The sequence below is a fragment of the Elgaria multicarinata genome, chromosome 3, assembly GCF_023053635.1.
Source record: "Elgaria multicarinata webbii isolate HBS135686 ecotype San Diego chromosome 3, rElgMul1.1.pri, whole genome shotgun sequence".
NCBI classification, from domain to species: Eukaryota; Metazoa; Chordata; class Lepidosauria; order Squamata; family Anguidae; genus Elgaria; species Elgaria multicarinata.
Window position 1 is genome coordinate 96,953,893 of NC_086173.1, and position 26,218 is coordinate 96,980,110.

The window sequence follows — 26,218 nt, forward strand, 5'->3', positions numbered from 1 at the left end:
TGGAGGGATTACTTTGTGCCTTGCTTTTACTTCTACAGCTGGGATAATAATGCTTACAAGTCTCACTGGCTGAGTGTAGATGAGTGCAATCCTAGTGGTAGATCCTGGGTTCCATCAAACCTAATAACTTACATTTATTTATTGTTTATTTATTGCATTTATATAGTGCCCCATAGCCGAAGTAGGTAAGCTTGTGCTCAGTGGGATCTGAATATTATGGACATCCCTGGAGGAAGAGAAAAAGAATTAATTTCTTTTATCAGAAAAATACCATGCAGCAGTGAGTTCCACGGGTACACGCTTCTGCTTTTCCACCTCCTATAAAGCACTTTATTGGATGTATTGCAACAAACGATCATCCCCACCCACAATCCTTTTTTTCACCCCCTATTCAATGAGCTTTTAATCCCCCCCCCCGCCCAGCTTTTCTGCCTTTAGCGGGCAACCCCCTCCGCACTACGAGCCCCTTGCGAGCCGGAGTTTAATGAGCGCTGTCTCCAGTTACCAGCGCGAGCAGAGAGGAAGCAAAGCCCCGGCAGAGAATGAACTCTGCTTAATCCCCTTTGCCGGAGCTTTGGGGGAGAGAATTTAGCTAATGTGAGTGTGAAAAGGCCCTGGCGCTGGCGGCGGAGGGAGGGAGCAAGGCCGGAGGCGGGGCAGGGCCCCTCTGATCCTCCCCCTCGTGCCCGGCTCTTTTCGCGGCCCATTGTTGGCTCGGAGCGGGCCGGCTGGGCGCTGCGCGGGGGTGTAACCTGAGAGCTTTCGCTACAAAGTCCCAGCGCCTGTTGCTGAAGCCGACAGAAGGCGCAGGGACTGGAGCGCGGCTCCGAGCGCGGCTGGGCATCTCGCTCCTGCTAGCCTGGGAAGAGCCAGGCGCGGCGGACGGTACGGAGAAGGGAGAGAAAGACCGACAGCGCTTGCTCGGGCGGATTTATTCCTTTACGCGGGACTCGCCGCCGGGCTCTGCGATCGAGGGACTGGAGCCGAGCTGCCTTCCTCAGCCGGCTGTCCAGCGAGGGATGGAGCCCGCCCCGCAGCACGGAGTAGCGGCGCAGCGCTGAGGCGGCCGAAGGAGGTGAGGTGGGTTCTTCCCCCCCCCCCCACTTGCGGGTTGGCCGCCTTTGGGCATCAGGGATGGAAACGGCCCCGATGGAGAGGCTCCGAGGAGCCCGGATCGCGGATAGACAGCGGCGCGCCGGGTTGGCGTGGAGCTCTTCCGGGGATCTTGTCCCTGGACACAGGAGGCTCCCTGGGGTGTGGCGGAGCGAAGAGCTGACTTCCCGCGGCGGGTGACGAAGTGGACTTTGACCGGCAGGGTCTGTAAATCGGTGGCCACAGTGTCCGGTGGCGCAGCGCAGGAAAACCCCTTTTGTCGCTCGGATTAAAGATTAAGCTGCCGTCGTAGCCCCTGCTCGGGCACTGGTCCCTCCCCCCCGCCGTACACTCGCAGCACCACGTACACACTCCATTCCAAGAAAACATAGCCCGAACACACGCGAACACACACACGCCATCAAAGCAAGCGGCACCCTCGCGCCATGCGAAGAAACGCGCTCGGTGTTTACACACCCACGCCACGGGCGCTCTACTACGTTTCCGCAAACGCAGCCCGAAATCCTGTTTGAATGAACAAGGCGTAAGGTCCTCGCCGTGCGTTTAAATCCCATGGATTTCGGTGGGACATAATCCTGCATCTAACTTTCCCGGTGTATACTTGTGCCATGCACGTGCGTACAGACACGCACGCGCGCTCCGGACATGAATATAATAGAAATAATCGCAGCCTGTTCAAACTTAGACCACCTTCTTTCTCCACGATTCTCCTTCCACTGCCCCACATTGTAGCCAGGCTTTCCTCTCAGAGGCGTCTGGGCAACCACAGCTTCTTAGATCTCCTCCTCTCCCCTTGCCCCCTTTATCACTGCCAACGTGCATGAGAAGGATGTGCCACTGAGGTTTGTGGCAGAAAGGAATAGTTGTTGGGTGGGAGCAGAGGTTGGCAGGACTATTCCCAAAGGCCAGACATCTTGGGGCTGATCCAAGGCGGTTCCTTGTCCAGGCAGGAGTTCCCTGAAGCTCACCTGGTGGACTTTGGGCATGAAGGACTCTGGAGGTTGGAATGACACCTCCAGCCCATGTTGCAATACCTGGAGAGTTCAGCTAGTTCTCTGGATGAGAGCTGTAAAGCTGCAGTGTGCCGCAAACTGTGTGGCTCTCAGGAAAAAATGCATTCATTTCCATAGCAGCATCTCAGAACTTGGCTTGCTTGTGTGTGGTGATGGGCATCTTCTTTGGATTGTCAAAATCAAATACTGTGGAGTGGTTGGGAACAAATAACGACTGCATTCACTGCTAGCCCCTTTCTTCTGAAGAGAATGTCCAGGAGCCTTGAATGGCTTTCTGGACCAGATGGCTCAGTAAATATACTTCTCCCCACCCCAAAGATAGTGGTTTTGATTGGGGAAGGCTGGGTGGCTATGGACACAGGATACACATTCACGATGTGTTGTGATGGAAAACCCAGGGGACAAAGGAGTGACTGCCTCTTTCCTCTCTTGATCTAGGGCTTGAAGATCCAACCAAGAGCCAAGGGATAAGAAGAGATAACAGGATGACAGCCCTGTTGCGCGGCCTTCTTAGGTTCCTTGCAGTGGCAACAACATGGGCTTGGCCAGCTTCTTCCACAGAAGGAACCATGGATCCAGGTGAGAGTCCCTGGGGGTGGGGGGGAGGCACTGCTGATGGGAAGAAAGATTAACCAGTCTTCCCCAGCAGGGGGGCTTCCAGATGTGCCATCATAGCTGGCTGGGGATGATGGAAGTTGAAGCCAAACACATCCGGAGGCTGCTAGGTTGGGGAAGGCTGGATTAGCCTGTGTTGGGTGCAAGAGGCAGGACCCCAGATATGAAGGTTTTGTGACAGTGACTTAATTTATAGAGCCCTTGTCATTTTTACAGTGTTTGTTTAATCTTTTACTGGGTTCGCTGTAACAAGAGAATTCTGGGTTGCAAGGCAGTTATTATTCTCTGCTGAGAGACAGTGGTTTGTCAAGGCTGCATAATGAGTCCATAGCAGGGGTAAAAACTAGGATCTGCTCTCCCAGTTCTGGAATCTGCTTGCCAAGGCTGTTTTGGGGTCATGGTAGCAGCAGTGGTTCAGTATGATGCAAGCCTCCTCCCTTAACCTGAGAATGCAGCCCTCTCCAGATGTGTTGACTGGGGATGATGGGAATTGCAGTCCAACACATCTGGCTGGGGAAGGCTGTGTGAATGCAAGAACCTCTCCGTATGTGAGCACCAGAATCATTTTAGACTAATGTGATGTGTACAGTGGGTGTCACATCAGACTCATAGTAGAATTGCTTATAATGCTTGGATCTGCCCAGCTCCTTCCTTCTCTCCCACTCATATGGGCAAACAGCACATGAGCAGTGTGCAGTGGTGATGGCCATAGAGCGGAAAGTACAGTTTCTAGAGGATATTTTGTGTGTAATATCGCAGAGGTAGTCAGAAGGTAGATTGGGATCTACAGGTAGATTTCTCTTGGATCAGCAAGGGTTTCTGACTTCCAATTGTTTAACAGTAAGAACAACAAAAAGAAGACTTATTTTCTCTCTTCTAAATTAGGCTACTTGGCAGAGGTGGGGGGAACCTGGTGTGGATTTTTGTGTTACTAGACTGTGAGCTCTGTTCTGGTACTGACAATATATTCCTTAGCTGAGGAGCATGTGCTCAGAGGAACTCTTGTTCCATAAATCTGTGTTTTCCTCTCCCTTGTACCCCACCAACCAAGCCACTATTTTGTACAGGCTTCAGATGGTGGATATTAATAAAAACAACAAAGTAAATCCAGCAAATCTTGTCCGACCCTGCAATAGACAAAGTGTTCACATAGGAGCTTGCTATTCCTGCTCTCCAACATATTGGAACACCCTGATTCAAATCTGTGATTTAAACAGAGCCTATTGCAAGTAAGGCAAAACATAAATGCAATTTTCCTCCAAACTACCGATAAGCACAGATATCCTTCAAAGATTTTCCGCAGTAACTGGTCTGTGTATGCAAGGTCTTGATGATTTCTGCTGATTTCTGCTTCTCTGCCATGGCCATCTCTGTTGCATGTGTTCGCCTTTCACAATCAGGGCTCAGTAGATAGTCCGTCCTTGGATCTACTTGTGATCTTGCCTCCTGATTATCTCATCTCTTAACCTGGTTGATAAGGGATTGACAGAATGGAACTAAGCACACCTCAGGCAAGTAGGCATGTGGGGATTGGTGTATGATGGTTGTATAGTCCAAGTATGTTGCTACCCTGCAGGGTTGATGCATCTGATATGAGTTGGTGAGATTTTGTGCTTTTTTGAAGCACCTATGGTAGCTCTGATTGTGGAGCCATTGCTGTGGCACCAAATGCTATGTGAACAGATTCAACACAGGGTTCCACTTATCAGACAAACCACATTATAAGTGCAAAGTTTGACATTTGAGGAATTGCTTCCATTATATGGCCAATATTATCTGTTGTTTTATGGTTGGCCCTCTGAGTAATCTAATTTGCCAGGGTTGCAGATGCTTTTGAATACTTTTGGATTTCTAAAATTCCCTGGCAGGGTGAGGGACAAATTGCCATGCCAGGTGTTTGGCACCATCACTCATCCCTGAGAAAAGGCATTTCTTCCAGGGATGGCCTAACCACTGAACAGATGGGGCATTTGCTATTTGTGCCAACCAGCTGTTGATGTGCCCCTACTGATGTTATCATGTCACCCTGATCATTTCAGTGCACCACCATCATCTATTCAGCTATCAATTTGAATGGGCTGAGGAGGCAGGTTTAAGCAGTGGTGTAGTGGTACATTTTGAAGTGCAGGTGCTCATCATGACAGTCCTCATAGCCACGACCCCAAAGAGAGGCCAAAAATGCCGGCAGCTGTGTTGATCCATATCATCAAACCAATTCTAGCAGGAGAAGATATTCCGAAGCTAGTGGGTCTTAACTGCCCATTCAACACCCCCCCCCATACTTTGCAATACAAAGACTCTATATCTGAAGAGTCCAAAGTACTTTGGGTCCAAAGCACTTTCTGTGTTGCCACAAAGCATTTTGTGGGGATAGGAACTGCTTATACATAAGCAATTACTGAGAATATAAAACTGAACTGTATATCCAAAGGGTCCAAAGCATGTTGGCAAACTATATTCAGTAATTCTGCACCTGTCTGCTCACACTGCATGCATGGGCCCTGGAGATTTATTCCAAGCAGCAGATGCTAGACATTTCATAGCATTGACTGCACGTGTGAAAGTCCATTGCTAGCTGACAGTTTGGCTAGATACCTTCTCCAGTTCCCAGAACTGGGATTCTCTTAGCCAGTACACTTGTGCAATCTCATATTTGCTCCTGATGGTTCTGATGACTGCTGGAGGCAACAGGGTCTGTAAAAGTCTTTGGTAGCATCTGAACGCTTTAACAAAATCATCCGGAAATTGAGGAGCGTGATATCGACAAAGGGGCAGAGAAAGGAGGGCAACGTGGCAACTGGGTCCTTTATCTTTCCAGATTTGTTCAGGATGGGCCACTGTTTGATGTGTTGTTCACTTAGGCTCCCAATCAATAGGCTCCATATCTATTTAAAGCTCTCCCAAAGGTGGAAGTCATCCTGATAAAGCTCTCACCTTACTATGTAGTGGGGACATATTCCCCACTACACAGAAACTTCATAAGAATGAAGGCATGAAGTAACATTCACAAGGGTACATCAGTTGCTGATCAAATCCTCCCACTAAATTATGTAGTTATGTAGAAGTGCCACTAAACTGGGAGAAGATACTTCTAATTTGGGTGAGGGGAATCCCTAGACTTTCCCATGCATCAACTGGTTTCCCCCCACCTCTTCACCTTTAGGTGTCATGAAAGGGAAGCAAACCATTGATTATTTTATTTATTATTATTGTATTTTTACTCCCAGAGAGAGGCACTTGTAGGATTTTATTTATTTATTTATTATTATTATGACATGTATATTCTACCTTTTCTCCTCTTGCAAGGAACCCAACGTGGCTTACATGGCCATCTTCCTCTCCATTTTATCCTCACAACAACCCTGTGAGGTAGGTTGGGCTAAGAGTCAGTGACTGGCCCAAAGTCACCCATTGAGCTTCCATGGCTAAGTGGGGACTAGAACCCCAATCTCCTGGGTCCCAGTCCAACACTCTAACTACTGCACCACACTGTCTTGGGCTGGTCTTGAGGTTTAGAGTGCATGATTTGGACTTGCTTGCTTGCCACAAGTGTTGCAAAATAATAATAATAATAATAATAACCGCTACCTCTTATGATAGTGGAGATTGAGAGTGGGGTGGGAGAGAGAAAGAGAGAGAGAAGGAATGCTTACTGTTGATTGGAAGTATCCTATCTGGGGCCAAAACAGCAGAGCATACTGTGTCCCTCATGAAGAGAGGCTCATATTCATCAGCAGGGAGGACGAGGTGTAGCATCAGTCAACCTTGGAGTGTGGAGAGTGGAGCTGGTTTATGACTGAGCTGGTTTGAGGGGGGAAAGGGGGAGATGGTAAGGCTCCCACAACCCAAGCTGATGTCGGAGGAGGATGGGTCACCAAAGCAATTATAGTTCAAATCCAGGTTAGACAAACAGGGAGGCGGGAAGTTCTGGAGTCAGCTGAGTGTGAAACTTCTCACTCCCACTCATGCCATGGGGGAGGGAGGAAGGGGGCGAGGGAGTGAGACACAAGGAGGAAGAATGGAGCTCAGTGGAAAGGGAGAGCGAGAGAAAGGGGTTCTGTCGGTGAGTAAGGTCGGAGTCATCAGAAACAGGAGGATTGCCATTTTGTTTCTCAATGGGATTTTGCCTCAAGCTGTGCGTGCCACTCCAGCGTTGATGGGTGTGTGTGTCCTTATCTCATTCTCTCCCCTATCCCCCAAAATGCAGAGCTGGAGCTAATGACAGAGCCGTCTGCTGAAAGGGGGCTGGCCCCTATTGTAAGCTGGGGCAGGGAGAGCACGGGAAAAAGGAGCAGTGTGGCCAGGACAATGGCGGCAGGGGGAGGGGCAGCGGTCAGGGGCTCCCTGACATGTTCATTTTGGAATCTGTCAAAACAGTCACTTTGGGCTGCGGGAGTGACCACTCAATTGAGGGCCTCCACAGAGAGAGCGGCGGGGGGAGGGGGCTGAGCAGAGAAGTCATATTCCAGTGTCCGTGGGGATCCTTTCTCCTGTCCAGGACTGGCAAGAGAGGAGCTTTGATGACATCATTGCTCCATAGAACAAGAGGCAAAGGAGGGAATCCAGGACAAAGGCGCTTGTGAACAGGGTTCAGAAGATCACAAGGGAGAGGCTGGGGGGGGGGAGATTGCGACTCTAGATCCTTCTGCTAATGGTTCCTGGCAATTACTTCAAAATCCCATCATGTTTGTAAGAATATTTACCAACAGCAAAATCCCCAGTAAGCATCGGCTCTGAATATACACTCCAAATAACGATTTGTGGAATCTCTGCCCACTGGCTTGTGCACCTGGTGACACATGTTCAGTCAGCCACTCCCTGTTCACAAATGCTTGAGACCTGAGGAGAAAATGTTTCTAACCTAGTTTCAAATCCTGCTTGGCTACCTCCATTTTCTCTCTATAGAAAGAGCCAGAAATTGCTGTGCTTTCCCACAGAGTCACTATTGATGGTGGGCAGACGCAGAGAGAGCCATGCCCATGTGAATATCCCTCACACTAGTCCTTCGTGTGAAACCCTTCCCCCGCTTGGCCTTTAATTTTTTGGGAGTAAATTTGGTGCACTGGACTTCTTCAGATATTCCAGAATAAACACACAAGATTTCTAGAAATGCTGAAGAAGAAAACGGGGTGGGGAGTTCACAAAATGAGATTAGGTTTGAGAAGTTACTACTTTTTTATCAAACCTAATCTCATTTTACTACTTTAAGGGTGCAATTGTATGCATGTTTAGAGAGATGTAAGACCTACAAATTCCTAGCAACCCCCAGCCAGCTATGCTGGGAGTTGTGGGACTTATTTCTGTCTATACATGTATACAATTGTTCCTCAGTAGGACGTACTTCTGAGTAAACATGCATAGGATTTGCAATATAAGAACATAAAATAGATAGTGTATAACCTATTGTGTATAACTTACCATGTAAAACAACACTGTTTTCTCTAGCCTTGGCTTTTAAAAAACAATATTTACCAATGTAGTTAGTGTTAGAGCTGGCATTGAAAACTGTTGTACTTTAAGGAATACCCAAGTATATATTTTTGTTAATTGGGGAAAATGGAGAACGTTGTAAATAGAAGCCATCTACATGGTAGCAAATGCTACATGGCAGCTATTAGATGGATTTAGGAACAGTATTTAGACATCAGCATTTATTATATGGGCTCATTATATGGACTTAGAAACAGAAGACATTCATTTTAGAGGCGGAGGGGTAAGAGAAAGGGCTCAGAATGTAAACATCCCTATAATGTAAGGAAGAGCAATACATTTGACTCAGTTGTACTTCTATAATTTATTGAACATTGAAGATTTCAGTGCTATAAGGCTGCTATAGTATGCGCACTTATCTGGGAGTAAGTCCCACTGAGCTGAATTTCTTCTGAGTAAATATGCGCAGGATTGGGTTGCAAGAGTCATAGTAACTATAGGTAGATAAAATTAGCTGCCCTTTAAAATGTATTTATGTCCCATTCCATCCCAGTTAATAATATATCATATATCCGTGACAATAATAGCATAATATGATTTCCCCAGTCAGAATCAATATTTCTGATCTTTCTGAAAGTTCAGTTTATTCTAAACTTTCACTTTGAGCTTCATGGACTTCAGAAAATGAGAGATTTGCATCAATTGAAACAAGCATATAGACATTTTTCTCAAGTTCATTTTTTGTCCTTCAGCTGTGTGTGTTTTCTTTCAAACATGCATCAGTGTATTTCCCAATGCAGAATACTGAGGAAAGTGAGCAAGTGCAGTCAGAGGCTATATGTTTCACAAAGGGCTTGCCACCATGTTGCGGGAACAATATGCTTGGCAGACTCCCAGATTTCATTCCTCGATCAAATACCTGAACATGCTCTGTTTTCTGCAACCCTTGGAAGTTTAGATGATTTTGAAAGAGTGTTATTGCAGCCAATTGGGTCAGCAATTCTGTCATCATGAATGTTACCACCTGAATCATGGATCTAAGGAAGTGTGTGACTTGGCCATGTAGCTATATTATTTTAAAACACTGTTTTAAGAGTATTTTGCTCCTTATGCTGAAGGAGAAAATGTTTCATAAGAGTTTTCCCCTCAAAATTTCTCCTCAATTTCCAATGTTTCTGTCGAGGCTAGGGTGCGGTTGGAGACTAAATCCATTTTTTTAAAAAAGAAAAATGGTCCAGTGTTTTCTCCATCCTAGGTCTTCACATCTTTACTCCCAAGCACAATGCTGCTCTATTGATCAATTTCATGCAGCCCACAAACATTCCAAAACAGGATCTCCTTCCAGGCTCTGCCCACTCTGGGAACAATGGAAGATCCACCTGCAAGTTTTGATTTTAGTTGGACCTTGGCCCAAGGGCTGTCTTATTTGCTGAGACTCCACTTTGGAATAACAGAAGTGAAGGGCATATACAGAGCACTTCTCCTTCCCAACTGAATAAGCCTACTCCTCTCCTGAACCAGTCCCCTAGGAATGCCACAAAGTGCAGAATTCAGCCAGACCTGATGTTTGCCATTTTAGCATCACCACCTTTGCCCATGATGGCTCACTTGGCTGGATGTTCTTGGCCATGGGAGAACCAACAACTTGTGCAAACCAAGGATACTCACCACAACCAACCATTCATCCATTTCCAATGTGTCACAGGCCTTTCTGCTCTTGTACAATTACAGGGGGAAGCCTGCCACTTACCCCGCACTGCACTCCCACCCCACCTCACTCCCACACACAGAAACATGCTCTTTGGTGGTCCAGGGAGAAATGGAAATGTGTTGTTTCCTGGGATATGCTTGGGGTAAAGGCGTCCCTGTTTTGTAGCTGGTGTTGTTAATCACCCCATAGCCCAGAGCATTTGTATTATGGCTGTTATGTGCACATAACACCCATAATTTGTGTTCACTGTGCACTGTGTTCACTGTCCCCTTTCTGTGTTGGACAGAGATGTTTCACAGCCACATGCTGGAGGCAGAGGAGGAGCACCTGCTACTTGACCCAGGAAGCCTGCTGAAGCTCTACTGCAGCACCAACCACAGCCTTGCTATCACATGGTATAAGGAAGCCAAGCAGCTTTTCCCAAGTGGACGCATCCACATGCGGCAGAGCATGCTGGAGATTTCTGAAGTCACTTACGAAGATTCAGGGCTGTACTCATGCCGGGCACGGAGCACTGGGGAAAGCCTGCATAACTTTACCATCTCTGTTGTGGGTAAGAAAGAACTTGGGTGCTCTGACCTGTCCTCAGAACTCCTCCCACTTGGAAAAGGCCAAATGTAGCCCCAAAGAACATAGGAAGCTGCCTTATATTGAGTCAGGTCCTTAGTCCATTTGGACCAATATTGTCGATACTGCCTGGCAGTGCCTCTCCAGGATTTCAGAACGAGCTCCTTCCTAGCCCTACTTAAGAGATACAAGAGATTGAACCTGGGACCTTTTGCATGCAAAGCCTGTGCACTGCCACTCTGATATGGCCCTTAACCAACACAGCCTTACAACAGGCGGCCTCACATAGGTGCCCCATCTAAAGCAGCAAGAATTGATATAACTTGGAGTTCCCACTACAAGCCAACATCTATAATATAACCATTTATTAAGGGATGGGCAACATGCAACTGCATGCCACATGAAGCCCCCCCTGACCTATTTTCCAAGCCCTGTTCTCCCCTCCCCCACCCCAAGGTGTACTCACAGTGCTGCTGCCATTTTGGCAAAAAGATGCATTTCCCCTTTAAAACAAGGCACGTTGTGAGCATGTGCCTTGTTTCAATAGCAAATCGTACTCTTATGGGTCTTCCAGCGGTGCTATTTGCCTTTATAACAAGGCATTGCCTTGTGTTAGAGTGAAAATGTGGCATTTTCGCTGTCACCACTGCTGCACTGCCAAAATTCAAGGGCGATTTAGCTACACAAGAGCAGCAATTTTGGCTGTTGGAGGGGGGAAAGATGTGCAGGCCCCAGTGTGATCCAGGGAAATGAAAATTAGCCACCAGATCCTGTGAAGTCCCCTGCCCCCCGCTCCCTACTTTGTAGAACTAGGGGTTTCAGTAGTCAACATCCTCCCTTCCTCTTCTCCCCACTCCCCATTGAACACACTCCTGATAGCATTTTGCCTTCTACGTCACTGTAGCCAGACCCTCTCAATAGGTGGCATGTCTTTGGTGCCCAGTGGTTCTTTTGGGCTGGGGCTGGGGGCAGTACTACAAAGCATCACTTCGTGCCCATTCTGGTTTCAGATTCATTGGCCTCGGGTGACGATGATGAAGACAGTGATGCAGACAGTGCCCATGTCGATTCCAACGAGGAGCCCATACACACCCGGCGAGGTCAGTACCAGGCCGAGCTGGCTGTGCTGTGCTGTATAATCATGCTGGAACCCACAAGAGACAAGGGCCAGATCTACACCTTCTGTCAAATCATTACAACAGTGGAATAAAAAGCAGGAGATAACACTATGAAAGTGGTATATGGACTGTGGGTTATACCCCAACAGTTATCAGTGCACTTCAATACCACTATAGTAGTGTAGATCTAGCAAAGGAAAGGACGTTTTGGTCCTGCCACACAGGACAGCCAGACATCTTCCTGGCTTCCTTCCCAACCTTCTCCACTGCAGAAATCCTGGGGAGTTCAAGATGGTTTGACAACAGTTAGTGTTTCAAATTAACAGCATGGAGGTTTGCTGGAACTGAAGGATCTCTTTAAATGGGCTCGCCTCTCCCTCAGGGCTTTGAAAATGATTACCATGGCTACACCACTCCATGGCATCATGTAACCTTCCCTATCTTGTTGCCCCTCTAGATGCATTGGACTACAGTTCCTATCATCCTCAGTCAGCATGGGGAAGGCTACCATAATGGGTGACACTCACTGTTCCCTTGGCCTGTTGGCTTCCCTTTCTCTTAGAGCAGTCCAAGGCTTTCCTCCCACCTCTCCCCTGCCAGCTAGAGCATGAAACCTGCGTTTATCCCTAAGGGATAAACATTCCCTGGGCCTTAATTTTAAAAAATGGAACTGAGCATGTCAATGTCTTCTTCAGCTCCCTACTGGACGCATCCCCATCGAATGGACAAGAAGTTGTACGCAGTCCCGGCAGGAAATACAGTCAAGTTCCGCTGCCCAGCCTCAGGGAGCCCCAACCCAACCATCCGCTGGCTGAAGAATGGGCGGGAATTCCGAGGGGAGCACCGTATTGGCGGGATCCGGGTAAGAGGCCGGACTTTCCCCCGCCTTGTCCTCTTTCCCCTTTCAGACCACAGTTGCCTTGCAGACCAGGTTTGATGAGTTATGATTTGGTCGGGAGCAGGGAGGATGGGAACATGCCATATTCAGTAATTACAGAGGAGGCAAAACCTAGTCTCCCCTATCGTGTGTGTGTGTGTGAGTGTGTGTGTGTGTTCATTCATTCTCAAGCTAGAAGCTCCCAAGGCCCTTTGTGTACTTGCTGTGCTCTTGATCCACTTTTATTCTGTTCACCCAATTTCCATCAAACCAATATTCCCCAACAAATATTTGTAAACCCATTTTCTGATGGATTGTGAAGAGGAGCGGTAAATAAATAAATAATAAAGGGGGATTCATTCTATGAGCAGTCGTGCTCTGGAAGAATCAGCGGCCCTTTAAAATAAGGGACACCCTGGTAGTAATATCAGGTTATGTCTTGAGTGAATTGAGATATTCACTCAATTTTCATGTTAATTTTCCACTTCCGAACCACTGTGTGAACCAAAACTCCGTTGTCCTTTGAAATGGACTTTTCTCCAAATTTTGCAATGGAGTTCTCCGTTTTTTTAAAAAAAAATGTGTACAAAAATGCATATATTAGGGAAAATAATGAAAAATATATTCTATTATGAAAACCACTTACAAAAATATGTATATTAGCCAAAAATTATTATTATTATTATTATTTATTTATATAGCACCATCAATGTACATGGTGCTGTACAGAGTAAAACAATAAATAGCAAGACCCTGCCGCATAGGCTTACAATCTAATAAAATCATAGTAGAACAATAAGGAGGGGAAGAGAATGCAAACAGGCACAGGGTAGGGTATGTAATGCATGTAATTCGGAAGAAAATATGCACAAAAATGCTTGTGAATTTTGATGTCATCTTTTTTTCTTTTCTTATTAAATCCTCAAAATTTGGGATGAACCAAACTTAAGACCGAAGAAATTCTCAAAAGTTTGAGATGACCCAAATTTAAGACTGGAAAAATAATAAACTGAGAGAAGCCTCAACTAACAGATTGATGCCTGCCTACTTCTCTTTCCCCAGCTGAGGCATCAACACTGGAGCTTGGTCATGGAAAGTGTGGTACCCTCCGACCGAGGCAACTACACTTGCCTGGTAGAGAACAAGTTTGGCAGCATCCGCTACAGCTACTTCCTGGATGTGCTAGGTGAGATACCTCCCCTACATCCATGCAAACTTTGGATTGGGGTCTCAGGAGCCTGGAATAACAAATGGAAACACAAATGTAGTGGCCCATCCCCAGTGAGTTTGGGAAGCTCCTTGTCCCTTTGCCAAGGAGGGAGTGCTTCTGCGTTTGTGTGGGACATGCCAGACCCCAATCCCCGGCAGCCTGCCAGGTTCCTGTGGGAAGGAGTGGGCCCCACCATCCCTGACCTCAGCCCTCTACCAGCTTCAAAGGAAGCTAGAGATCTCCTGGGCCATAAAGTCAGATGAAATTAATTAACCATGTCTGGATCTCTAGGCCTAGATTTAAGCCTTTTCTCCCTTATCTCTCATCCCCTCATTATCTGTCTTCTCTGGGCTTACTTGTAATCGCCGGAAAGAGGCTCTGGAGCCAGTGCTGGGTGGGAGTTCAGCTTGCGGTATTAAGTAATATCAGAAGTGCAGCCAGTGCTGCTGGGTTAAAAGGAGATGGGGAAGAAATCAAGATCCCACCAAGACTTTGGGCAGCACCACATATCCTGCCATACTAGGAAAGTGCTGCTTTTTGATAGATGGGGAAACTGCCTCTCAGCTGACAGTGCCTCTGCCCTCCCGGCCTACCACAAGACCATTATCAGCGACATCCTTAGTGATTTATGTGTTGTGGAGCATGACCTTAACTGCTTGGGGAGACCTGGCAGTCTTCAACTGTGTTGGACAACACTTTCCCCGCTCTCTTCCTGACAGAGAGATCCCCGCACAGACCAATCTTGCAAGCCGGCCTGCCTGCCAATACCACAGCAGTGGTGGGCAGCAACGTGGAGTTCTTTTGCAAGGTCTACAGCGATGCCCAGCCCCACATCCAGTGGCTCAAGCACATTGAAGTGAATGGGAGCAGCTACGGCCCAGACGGAGTCCCCTACGTGCAAGTGCTTAAGGTAACGACTCTGGCTTTTGTGGGAGGCAGAGATGGGAAGCAGGAAAGCACGTTGCTCCATAATGCCTTGGTCTGCATTGCTGCAAAGATTGCATTGCCCTAATCAACAACTAACTTTTATGAAAGGCAAACTTGGAGAAGGAAGTAAGGGATGATGGGCAAGTGCCTCAGTCTTTGCCCTTACTGGAAAGTTCAGTTGCCACAAAAGCTACTTTATCCACATCTCTTTCACTTCCTGGCTGGCAATGGAATGCAAGGAAGTGTGCGGGGTTGGGGCAGCGGAATAGAGAGTAGAGTAATTCCTTTCAATGGCCCAGATTTGGCCCAGGGCCTCCAGTTGCTGACCCTAAGTCTGGGTAATTAAGCACGCACACATCCACACAACTATTACAAGCGTTAATTGTACACCTTGCAGTGTGTGACTCTTCAGTAATTTTCAAACAATGACTTTTTCTTTACCTAACATTTTACAAGAGTGATTGCTGTGCTGATCCCCCCAAAAAGAGAGTCGGGATCCAAGAATGGTTGAGGTTATACCTTCAGTGGCACCAACTCTGTCAGCAGGGCAGAACATATGTGTGGTACCTTGTCTGGCAGAGAACTCCATAATCGGCGTACCATTGTCCCAGCTGTGTTACTTTACCCGAACAACAAACACAGTTGTGTCTGACGCCTAGAGCTTCTTACTCAATTTTCCGTATAAGAGTCTTTTAGAAACAGTGACATTTAGCAACAGCTATAGCACACTTGATTAGATTATCCTCATCAGAGAAGGGATTATGCGAACCCAATCAAGCACTCATAAGATAATGATATATACATGATTGATTTATTGGCAACAAGGAAGGTATTCCCCATCAAAAGGGAAATCTGAATAACCTTATTGCGTCATCCAGAGCTAATGCTTCTCTGTCTATCACTTTTCCCCGCTACAACCCTCCCCGATCCAACAACTTACCTTGGCAGACGGCAGATATTAACAGTTCAGAGGTGGAAGTGTTGTACCTGCACAATGTCTCCATGGAAGATGCTGGTGAATACACGTGCCTGGCAGGGAATTCTATCGGCCTCTCCTACCAGTCGGCCTGGCTTACTGTGCTTTCAGGTGAGGAAGAGCATGGCGGGACAGACCTCATGCTTGCGGGAGCTACTTTGTTTTTTTACTGGAACCCCAAGATTCATCAACTGAGCCTAGTGCAGAAATCATTCACTTAGAATTAAAGAACGTTAAGCCCAGGAATTTGTTCTGAGTATCAGAACTGAACAGACCTCAAAGTCTTTCCACACACACAAAGCAATTCCTGGTTACTCTGATGTATTTTCATTGGCAGGGTGGGAAGCAAGCAAATGTTAATGGTAGCAGGTTATTACCTACTGCAGTGTAGTCCAGCCTTCCACAACCGGCTGAGGGAACATGGGAGTTGCAGTCCAGCACATCTGGAGGCAACAGGTTGGGGAAGGCTGGTCTAGTCTTTAGTATGTTAGTAGCAGACTGTATAATTACTACTTGTAATACCTATAACTAGACATTTCTTCTCCCAGTGGAGAAGAAAAGCAACTGTACTCCCTGGGGTGCCCCCTCCCACTCCCATTTATTTATTGTGTATATTAAACTGCCCGATAATTATAGTTTTTGGTTATAGGCAAATAAATTAAAATAAAATACAAGATAAAATAAGCAACAACACATAGCACAGATCAAAACCAGAGTAAAACTAACAGCAAAGATCTAAGGGCACTGAAACAAGCGTTCTAAAATGCCTGTGAATGAATGAGCTTAATCTGTAGAAAAAATGATAAACCCCTGTTAATCAATGGAAAGATGTGTGGACTTTCAATAAATATCTGAACAACTAATATAACAAAACTAAGTATTGTAGGAATATACAGAACAATCTACTGTTGCCAAATACAAAAAAGTTGTACGGCGTATAAATCCTGAGGGACCGTATAAGAAAGACCGGACTTTGGATCTGTTTTGTACTACGTACAATCCAGGCAACGTGAAGCACTTTTCAGTCCGTTGATTTGAATGGGATTGATGTAAGCATGTGCTTATGGCTGAAGTCCTATGCAGTCTTACCTGCAATTCTAGAAGGTGTTTGGAACTTTCAGTCTAGCAAAGGTTTTAGGTCAGGGATAGGCAGATGTTTTGGAATATAAGTCCCATAATCCCTGACCATTGGCCATGCTGGCTGGGCCTTATGGGATTTGTAGTACAAAATGTCTAGAGGGCATTAGGTTGCCCATGTCTGCTCTCTGGTTTTATTGAAGGTAAATTGCCTTAAAATGTCTATGCAATATAGTATCTTATTCCCTGGAAACTCTTTGAAATGGATCAGTCTGTAAATGGACAACACTGACTGTCAACGAAAACAACAAATGACATACTGGATATTACATTGCCCTATGATTCACTGGTGTGTTTAATAAATTATGTGAAAAACAGTGCATCAGATAAATACCGTACTATTGTTCTGAACTTGTTCGTCTATGCCAGGATTGCAATGGAAGTTACAAACATGTCTAAATAAGAATGAATATCTAAAATCTGGAAAATCAATGCAAATACTAAATTTTAAGGTCTATAAATCTTTATTAAAATATTATGGAAGACTGGGTTTGTATGACAGATGTTCTGATATATTTCTCAAATATATGGCCAGAGAAATGATTGACAGTACTCTTGTCTAATTTAAATAGTGAAACAAATTCATGAATCTATTCCTTTTTTTAAAAAAAATGTTGTTAAAAGATTTTGTGAATGCATAGGTTTATTTATGTAATGAATAAATAAACAACATGACAGCATTCTGTAATACTTTGAGAAAAGGGTTATGGGCATGATCCAGGCAAAGTTTTTAAGCCCATTTGCTTTACTTTGAAGAGTTCTGAGCGCATACTGAATTCTCTCATTGAAATCAATGGGATGTCAGTGCTTAACTTTGGACGGATTGTGCCTGTGCCTGTATGTGTGTGATCATATGAATGATTCTGATAGGGGCTGCAGTCGAGTACAGAAGCTGCCTTTGCAGGAGGTTGTGCAGCTTGGCCATTTTACTCTCCCCTAATACCTCCACCCCACTTGCAGCAGCACAAATCCCTGCTATTGCAGGTGGTCAAAAGTGGCGTAACCCTGGAGCATGCTAACTTGGGATTCATTTGCTATTTGCAGATGAAGAACAATTGCAAGAGGTGATTGCCCCTGAAATCAAGTACACCGAGATCATTATCTACACTTCGGGGTGTTTAGCTGTCGCAATGGCTATCGTCATTGCTATTTTGTGCCGGATGCAAATGCAGACAAACAAGCAGCCCCTGGAGCCCATGGCTGTCCACAAACTCTCCAAATTCCCACTCATCCGGCAGGTATGTACCAGGGTCCATGGCCTCCCTTAAGGTGGGATTGAACAATCAGGGTTGTGCCGCTGCCATAGTTTTCAAGAGGCCACAATCTTGGGTGAAGTGCTGTCTCCAGGATCGGAACAAGAATCAGTGGTGGACTGTGAGGTAGCCAAAACCAGATCACACCTAATGATTCAGGATAGTAATCCCAGGGTGACTGTAAAGAGATCCACAAAGATCTCTCCAAATTCATGGAAGACTGGTTTATCAACAGCTATTTCACATGACACCTTAACTTCAGAGTCAGGGCAGCATCTGGCTGGCCCGTGTTGGAGGAATAGAATGCTATACTAGATGATCTAGCACAGGCACTCCTTATGATCTTAGGTTTGCATGCTCTGCTCAACCACCTGAGACCTCTATTTTGTTACGTCAGGCCAGTGTCCAATCTATTTCTGCTCTAGAGCAGTGTCTGTGGGCCAGTCCAATGAATCTTTGCTCTGTCTCCATAGTTCTCCCTGGAATCAAGCTCGTCTGGGAAGTCCACCACGTCACTGATGCGCGTCACCCGCCTCTCATCAAGCTGCACACCCATGCTGGCTGGGGTCATGGAAGTGGAGCTGCCGCTGGACTCCAAGTGGGAATTTCCACGAGACAGGTACACCTGGGAGTGTAGGTTTTGTCTGCATGTGGGGATACTGAGCTGGGCTAATGTTTTCTGGGCTTCGGTCATTGAATGGCCTCACCAGTCCAGTGTCAAGATGTGGATTTATTGTAACACAAAGGTTTGGCTCCCACATGTGCTGCTGCTACCAGTTTTTCTGCCCAGAAATCTCTTAAGGCTCATGCTTGCCTGCAATCACACAGAATAAGTAGCAAGTGAGCTGGAAGTTCTCATGAATCTGGTTGCCATGATCACAGCAATCATATATAGCTGGTTAAAAACACATGAGCTTCTGTTCACATGCTGCTTCCTCCACACAAGTGAGAGCAACAGGCAGATTACCTAAATACTCCAGAACAGAGAAGGCAGTAGAGTAAGCAGGATACGAGAGAGCATTTGGTGACATTTCTTTAAAGATCAATGGTCAAACTGGAATAGGTCCATAATCAGCTTATTTAGCTCTGTGACCTAGCAACTTAGAAGACTGGTCGGATATCAAAATGCTTGCAATTTGTCTCTTGAATGGGTGCCTGTGGACTATATCTTGGGGAGGAATTTCTGGATGCTAAATCAATGCCCTGTACAATCCCTGATGAACCCAGTCAGGGATGCTGAAATATATCCCTTCACAATTTGGGGTAGGTCATGGATGGGCCTAGGAAACAATCAAAATTGGGTCAGAGTTCTATATCAGTTGTTGCAACCATGTACATCCCAGCTGCCACTAACTCTCTGACATACATCTGCTTATCATACCCACATGTTTTGGTCCCATCCAGCCAAATGCATCCATCTCCATGTTGACTTGAAACTGTCTTTCTCCTTCCCCCAGGCTGGTGTTGGGCAAGCCACTAGGCGAGGGCTGTTTTGGACAGGTGGTGAGAGCAGAAGCCTATGGGATTGATCAAGAACGGCCAGAGCACCCCATCACTGTTGCTGTCAAGATGCTGAAAGGTGAATGGAGCTTACATGGCTAAGGACGCCTGTCTCATTGGGCTTCTCTCTATCCATTCCTAGTCCTAATCCAGTGCATGGGCCTCCCCATTCCCCGCCTGGGTGTCATAATGACCTCTTTCTTTGCTACACCAGATAATGCCACTGACAAGGACTTGGCCGACCTCATCTCAGAAATGGAAATGATGAAACTGATGGACCAGCACAAGAATATCATCAACCTGTTGGGTGTCTGTACACAGGATGGTGAGTGATTGCATTGCTGGGCTGGGAGGCAGAGGACGTAGTGTGCTATGTGGGAAGGGGCAGGGATGTTTGTGAGGTATGATGGGATCAGGAAATGCTGGGCCCCTTGTGTGTGTGTGGGGGGAACAGGGGAGCTGCAACTGTAGCTTGTGGCAGGGAATGCTGAGACTGGGGACTGGAGCAATGGCACCCAATGGAGTTGGGAGCCAGCATTATGTGGGATTTTGGAAGGGTATTCTGTGAGGACAGAGGGTCACTTACAGTCTCTACCTGCAGGGCCTCTCTATGTGATTGTGGAGTTTGCTGCCAAGGGGAACTTGCGGGAGTACCTGCGTGCTCGTCGCCCTCCCACACCTGATTACACCTTCGATATTACCAAGATGCCTGAGGAGCAGCTGTCTTTCAAAGACTTGGTCTCTTGTGTCTACCAGGTGGCACGTGGCATGGAGTACCTGGAGTCCAAACGGGTAAGAGCAGTCGGGCTAAACAGCTGGCCTCCTTGTCTGCTAGGATGGCCTGGTCAGATCTTCCCTTCATGTAGTCAGAGAAGGCTGATGTCTAGGGGCCATGTGTCATCTGAGTCATTTATAAGAGTGAGTGCACCAGTTAAAGCTTCGGGCCTAATATGTGCTGGCATATTAAAGGTTCTAGGCTGACAATCTGTCTCTTGGCTTCGCTATGGGAGTGTCAGGTCTGCCCATGAATTGCCTGAGAATCAAGGAAGAATGAAGGGTTCTTTGCACCAAGCCTGGGGCAGCCATACTGGGATGTAGCTCAGTGGTAGAACACCTGCTTTGCATGCAAAAGGTCCCAGGTTCAATCCAAGTTGTCTCCAGGTAGGGCAGCCCTGGATTAAGCAATATAAGCATGTGCTTAGGGCACCAAGGGGAGGGGGAACCACAGAATACCATTACCATACCTGTAGCCATCTGATTTTAGGGAATTCCAGATTAAAAATAGTTTTCAATAAATTTTTGCATTTGCATTTCCCCCCTTATAACAGTTTTATTAAAAAATGCATAAAACAGTGATGGAAAATTGTATTTCCCCCCCAATGCCCTAGTTATAAGTAGGCAATTGGCTTATATTGCTTGCAGCTATTTAGTGTTAAATAAATGTAATAAAAACAGTTTATATTTAATATAGTTGTGTGTTCTGGTGTGGGGAATGGCCTTGAAGAAACTTGAGTTTTTAATGTCTTATTTCACCTTCAGCACTTATTCTTAATGTCTTGCTGGCTAAGCAATGGAAGGGCCAAGGGGGCGCCATTATTGGGCTGTGCTTAGGGCATCAGCTGGCCTTAATCTGGCCCTGAGGTAGGGATAGGAAGTAATCCTGCTTGAAAACCTGAAGAGCCATTGCTGCCAGTCTGTGTTAGCAATATTTGAGTAGATGGACCAATGCTGTGACTCAATATAAGGCAGCTTCCTATGTTCCTAGAGTGAGGTAAAGCAGAGGGGATAGTAGAAGGACATAGGAGAGATGAACAGAAGATCCTACTCACCCTCATGGGAGATCCAACGACATGTTACCCGTGCAAATCTCCGGCACTCAGCTGAAGACCAGGTTGCAGTGGGTTCCCTGAAGTCTGAATCTCTGCCTTCTCTCTTTCTTTCTCTCTCTGCAGTGCATTCACCGGGACCTGGCTGCTCGCAACGTCCTTGTCACAGAAGAGAATGTCATGAAAATTGCTGATTTTGGCTTGGCCCGCGGAGTTCATGACATAGATTACTACAAGAAAACCAGCAACGTGAGTGAGAGGCATTAGATGGCCATGGGAGGCAAGGACCTTTCTTTGTAGGGAAAAGAAAGTCAGGGAGAGAGAGTAGTGATGGGAAATTAGGGCTGTGGAACGGGGTGGGGAAGCATTTCTAGCTCTATGTGCATACATGTTTGGACACATACATGCTCGCACTGCCATGTGTATTAGTGGGGAAAGGGGATTTCATTCTTCTCCACTTTCAAAATATCCAAAGCAAGGCAGAAAACAAGCAAGGTTGGAAAGGTCTGTGGGAGTGGGTGCTGCTCAGTGGATGGCAGAGGGTACAGCTTGGAAGAGGGGGCATCACCTTGAGAAGGCAGCAACGAATGAGGGGTTTTTAATGTCTTTCTGCAGGGCCGTCTGCCAGTAAAATGGATGGCGCCAGAGGCCCTCTTTGACAGGGTGTACACGCACCAGAGCGATGTGTAAGTGTGATTCTGCGAGGGATGGTTACCAGCTCCCACAATCAAATCGGCCTGCATAGCTGTGCCTGAGTGCTACAAGCCGCTGTCTATATACCGCTTGGATTCTGATCTTTTAAAAAACAACAACCATAGGAAGCTGTCTTACACCAGATTGAACCATTGGTCCATTTAATTCAGTATTGTCTACACTGATTAGCAGCGACTTTCCATGGTTCCAGCCCTACTCGGAGATGCCAAGGATTGAATCTGAGACCTTGAGCTGTGGCCTCTCCTGAGAATAAAGAGAATAACTGACCATATTTGCCAGTTCCCTAGAAATGGTAAAGAATTAGCTATAATTGGCAGAGGACAGCAAAACCAGAGCACAACAGCCCCAGCTATCTACCTGTGGTAAAGAACACATGAAGTAGAGTCACTTCCTCCCTGTAAATTGGTCTGTCATCCTAAAGTGTTCCCACCATATGTGTGGTCATTACTTTCCACTTCCCAAACTCCACCTCTGTGGTCACAAATTTCATTCTGGTGAGATTAGTTTTGCACGTTTCATTGTGGTAAGGGGGTAACCTCTAAGGCTAGCTAGTAGCATTGTTTATTTGCTGGATACTTTCATTCTGCAGATCTTTATGTTTTTCTTACCCACTTGTGCTTTAAGGTGGTCCTTTGGAATTCTGATGTGGGAGATCTTTACATTGGGTGGTTCCCCATATCCGGGCATCCCCGTGGAAGAACTCTTCAAACTCCTGAGAGAAGGCCACCGCATGGACAAGCCCTCCAACTGCACCCATGAACTGTAAGTGCCATGGTGCCTCCTTAGACTAAAGGGTACATAGACTAAGGTGGTTGATCAGTGCCTGAAGCTTCTTCTCCTGTTCCCAAACAGGTACATGATGATGAGAGAATGCTGGCATGCTGTGCCTTCCCAACGGCCCACCTTCAAGCAGCTAGTGGAGGGACTGGATAAGGTCCTGGTGGCTGTCTCTGAAGAGGTAGGTAAAAACCTCCAGGAAGTGGCACAGAGAGGTTTTAAACAGTTGCATTTATTTGCAACAGATAAAAACTAGTGGTTTCATGAGGAGCCAGGCCCACATCTCCTATGAATACTGATGGGTGTCCTTTCTCTCTCTTTCCAGTACCTGGACCTGTCGATGCCCTTTGAACAGTATTCCCCATCCTGCGAGGACACTACCAGCACCTGCTCCTCTGATGACTCAGTCTTCACCCATGACCCTCTGCCCATCACTCCTTGCCTCTTCCCCTATCACAATGTGAGGACATGAGGACAGGGGCAGGCCGTGGACCCCAGGGAGTGTTTTGTGGTTGTCTTCTTCTGTTCCTAGAGGATTATGCAGCTTGGGAACAGAAGTTCTCACATTGTCCCTGGTGGAGGAAAGAGTTGGGAGCCGCCTATCAGCAAAGGCCCAAGAGTCTGCATCCCAAGCTTCTGGAGCCTGCTGGACATAAGCAACCCAAGGTTCCCCAGCGAGGACAGGTTGCTTTCCTTGTAAACTTCTGCAGGTGCTCCTGCCACTCCTGTTGGTGCTTCCATGCCCTCTGTAATCTCAGGTTCCTTCAAAGCTGTTGCTCTAGCTGAGCCTTGGATGCCACCAGCTGCCTGGAGAAGTAGGACCAGATGAGCAGGGAGGAACCTAATCCTGGGGAGAGGAGCACTTTCTACGTGCCTGTGCTCCTACCCAAGCTGTGGGACCTTCTCCCCAGCCACAGGGCACCCTGCTTGTTTGTTTGACACTATTCCCAATTAATAATATTTTTTATAAAATCTCATTCTTTGGCAGGAGCCAGCCAGCTTTCTCAGGCCACCCATCCTCATCCGGACACATGGCCAACAAGGACAGAAATCCAACACAGGGCATGGACCTTCCCTTCTGGCTCCTGCTGCCCCTTGTACATAACCCTAGAGATAAATATTTATGTACATATCATTTCTAATGCACATGAATTATCTACACCCATAAATTATTTTTTGGAATAGAGCTTCTGCTTGGAGGTTGCTGGGGGCGGGGTGCATTGTTTTGTTTTTTTGCTCCTGGGAAGGGCTGGCCTGCTCCCAGGGAAGCATTGGCCTGGCTAGGACCCATCTGCTGGGGAAACTTGAAGCACCACCATCTCCCAAAGGCATCTTTTGTCTCCAATCTGTAGGGTTGGGAAGGCAGCTCTAGACTACTTTGGTTTTAGCTGGCATAGCTGCGTCAGTAATTTATAAAGGTCAAGGGTTACCAATGCAACATCACTGGGGTTTTGTCTAGGTGAATGTACGTGCAGCTTTAGAAGGGGTGGGTGGGTGGGTGCGTGCTCATGGATCTGCTCATTCCTCTGTGTGCTTTGATAGATAGCCACAATGTTTTCCTTCTTCCTGTTATAATCTATGGGAGAGAAGCGGGTTGGCATTTTCCTTAGCACCCAAGTGTCCTTAACCTCATATCCAAGCCTCAAGATCCTGGCCAAATCTTTTGTTGGGCAACTGACAAACAAGGGAATTTCAAGTCTTGCAATTTCTCAAAGAGCTCATTTGCTGGGGAGATCAATGAGGGCATAAAAGAGGGGGAATATACAGAGGCTTCTCTTTTGGTACACTGGTGGTGAAAGCAATCTTTCACCCATGGAAGCATCCTGGGAGTCTGATTTGCTGGTCACTGACTCTGCACTGGCACGGCTTAAGGGGGGTGGTGGTGGTGGGGGTGATAGTGATAGTGGTGATATAGGCCGTATCTCCTCCAACAGCTTCAGCTGTTTCTCTGCTAGATTTGAGCTCAGGCAGAAGTGTGTGCATACAGATGCACCTGTGCTATCTGCTTGCACACAAGAGTGTGTGCACCTGTGTACTTCTCCCATAGCAAAGGAGAAGCAGGGGGCAGCGGTAAAGCTTCCATTCCTCCTTAGCTTGCTCACGCACAAAGCACTCACCCATCTGTTCTGCATTAGCCGCTGTTCCGTTTAAGCCACCGTGAACTCCGCTACCAACATCTCCCTGAAATTGATCCAGCAACTGGCCACTCTTTCAGAGCCTGGGAATCTATCTCAGGGTACAGCAAAGCCCAGTGGGAATATTCCGCCCCCACCCCCCACTGCCACCCTATCTCCCCCGCTAGTGATCAGCTCAAGCACAATGGTATCAAGGGGAGTCGTCGAAGTCCTCCTTTTTGCTTAGTGCTGGTTCCAGGGGATCTGGTATGCCAGGAAGCTGGAGAAAGATATTTTGGGGAAGCATTTAACCATTTATTGCTTCCGACTGTGGCCCCTTTCACATACTAGATGTCCTGGTGGTTTACCTCCTTTTCCTCCCACTGTTGAGCTATGCGCAAAGCATGGGCTCAGCCCCAGGAGGCAGTTGCAGCTGTCCCTCTCCCCCACCCACCCCAAATCCACATGGTTTAGAGTTTCACAAGAGACCTTGTGAAGGAATCGCAGTCCCTGCCGTCCCAGTGGGGATAGGGTTTCAATGGGCCATTTTCCCCAGCGTTGCTTCCTCTCTCCCCAGCTGTAGCCCATTCCAATCCAGCTGGGTGATGGGATGAGAAACAATGGCTCCCTCCCCTCCAAAAGCTGCCTGTCCCTCTGCGCCTCAGTCTCAAAGCAATGCGCCGGAATGAAGTGGAGCAAGTGGTTGCATGTTGCTATCATGATTGCATGTTGGGCAGCTGGAGCAAGTCTCTGGACCTTGGGGGCAGGGGCTCCTAAGGTCAGCCCAAAGGCTTTTGTCAAGGGCATTGGAGATGCTGCAACAGGTGCAATATGTATGAGTTGTTGCTAATCTTTTCAGCTCCCTGTGTTTCCATTTGGAGAATCCGCCCTGCACGTACACTAGGATGGGCCACTTGGGCACGTCTGACAATCCAACCCGGGACTTCTCCTACTAACAGTTTCCAGAGGCATGCTGATCCAGAGCTTTTTAGCTTGCTTTTGTAAGCCAGCATGATGGATATTTCAGTTTGGCCTACTTCAGTTTCCAACCAAGAGGCGTGACATAGTAGGGCTGAGCTTAACTGGTGACAAATGGGGCACAGTGGTGGCATGGTCTAGGAATCTACACTGCTATGGTAGCTGGGGCAAAACTTTGATGCTCTGTCCAGACTCCCTAAGAATCTCCACTTCCATTGTGAAAAATTTGGGTCCCTCTTTAGCAGATAACGGAACCCAAAGGAGCCTGTGAGAAGCTGTCGGTGATCAGAGTACTATTACCAGCACCACCCAAGGATATTTCTCCTGCCCCAACACTGATCCAATAATCTAGAATTTATTAG

General features: G+C 46.9%; 1 protein-coding gene across 2 annotated transcripts; it reads left to right on the forward strand.

Annotated features, from left to right (window-relative positions):
• The first annotated feature begins 819 nt into the window (after positions 1–819).
• FGFR4 (fibroblast growth factor receptor 4) lies at positions 820–23,938 on the forward strand. Of its 2 annotated transcripts, none has more exons than XM_063120974.1 (18): positions 820–1,080; positions 2,565–2,705; positions 10,169–10,435; positions 11,460–11,549; positions 12,263–12,429; positions 13,507–13,630; positions 14,374–14,564; positions 15,530–15,668; positions 17,739–17,932; positions 18,421–18,566; positions 19,405–19,526; positions 19,662–19,772; positions 20,049–20,239; positions 21,400–21,522; positions 21,889–21,959; positions 22,612–22,749; positions 22,840–22,945; positions 23,090–23,938. In XM_063120974.1, exons 2-18 carry the CDS (start codon positions 2,612–2,614, stop codon positions 23,234–23,236), a joined length of 2,421 nt encoding a protein of 806 aa, XP_062977044.1. In that variant the 5' UTR covers positions 820–1,080; positions 2,565–2,611; the 3' UTR covers positions 23,237–23,938. The 2 variants fall into 2 exon arrangements, with proteins under 2 accessions (XP_062977044.1, XP_062977043.1); XM_063120973.1 differs by having other exon boundaries at positions 820–1,075.
• The last annotated feature ends 2,280 nt before the right edge of the window (positions 23,939–26,218 follow it).

Coding starts and splice junctions, on each gene's coding strand:
- FGFR4 (XM_063120974.1), top strand. CDS start 2,612: ATGACAGCCCTGTTGCGCGGCCTTCTTAGGTTCCTTGCAGTGGCAACA. Junction 10,436..11,459: donor CTTTACCATCTCTGTTGTGG/GTAAGAAAGAAC, acceptor TTCTGGTTTCAG/ATTCATTGGCCTCGGGTGAC. Junction 20,240..21,399: donor AGTACCTGGAGTCCAAACGG/GTAAGAGCAGTC, acceptor CTCTCTCTGCAG/TGCATTCACCGGGACCTGGC.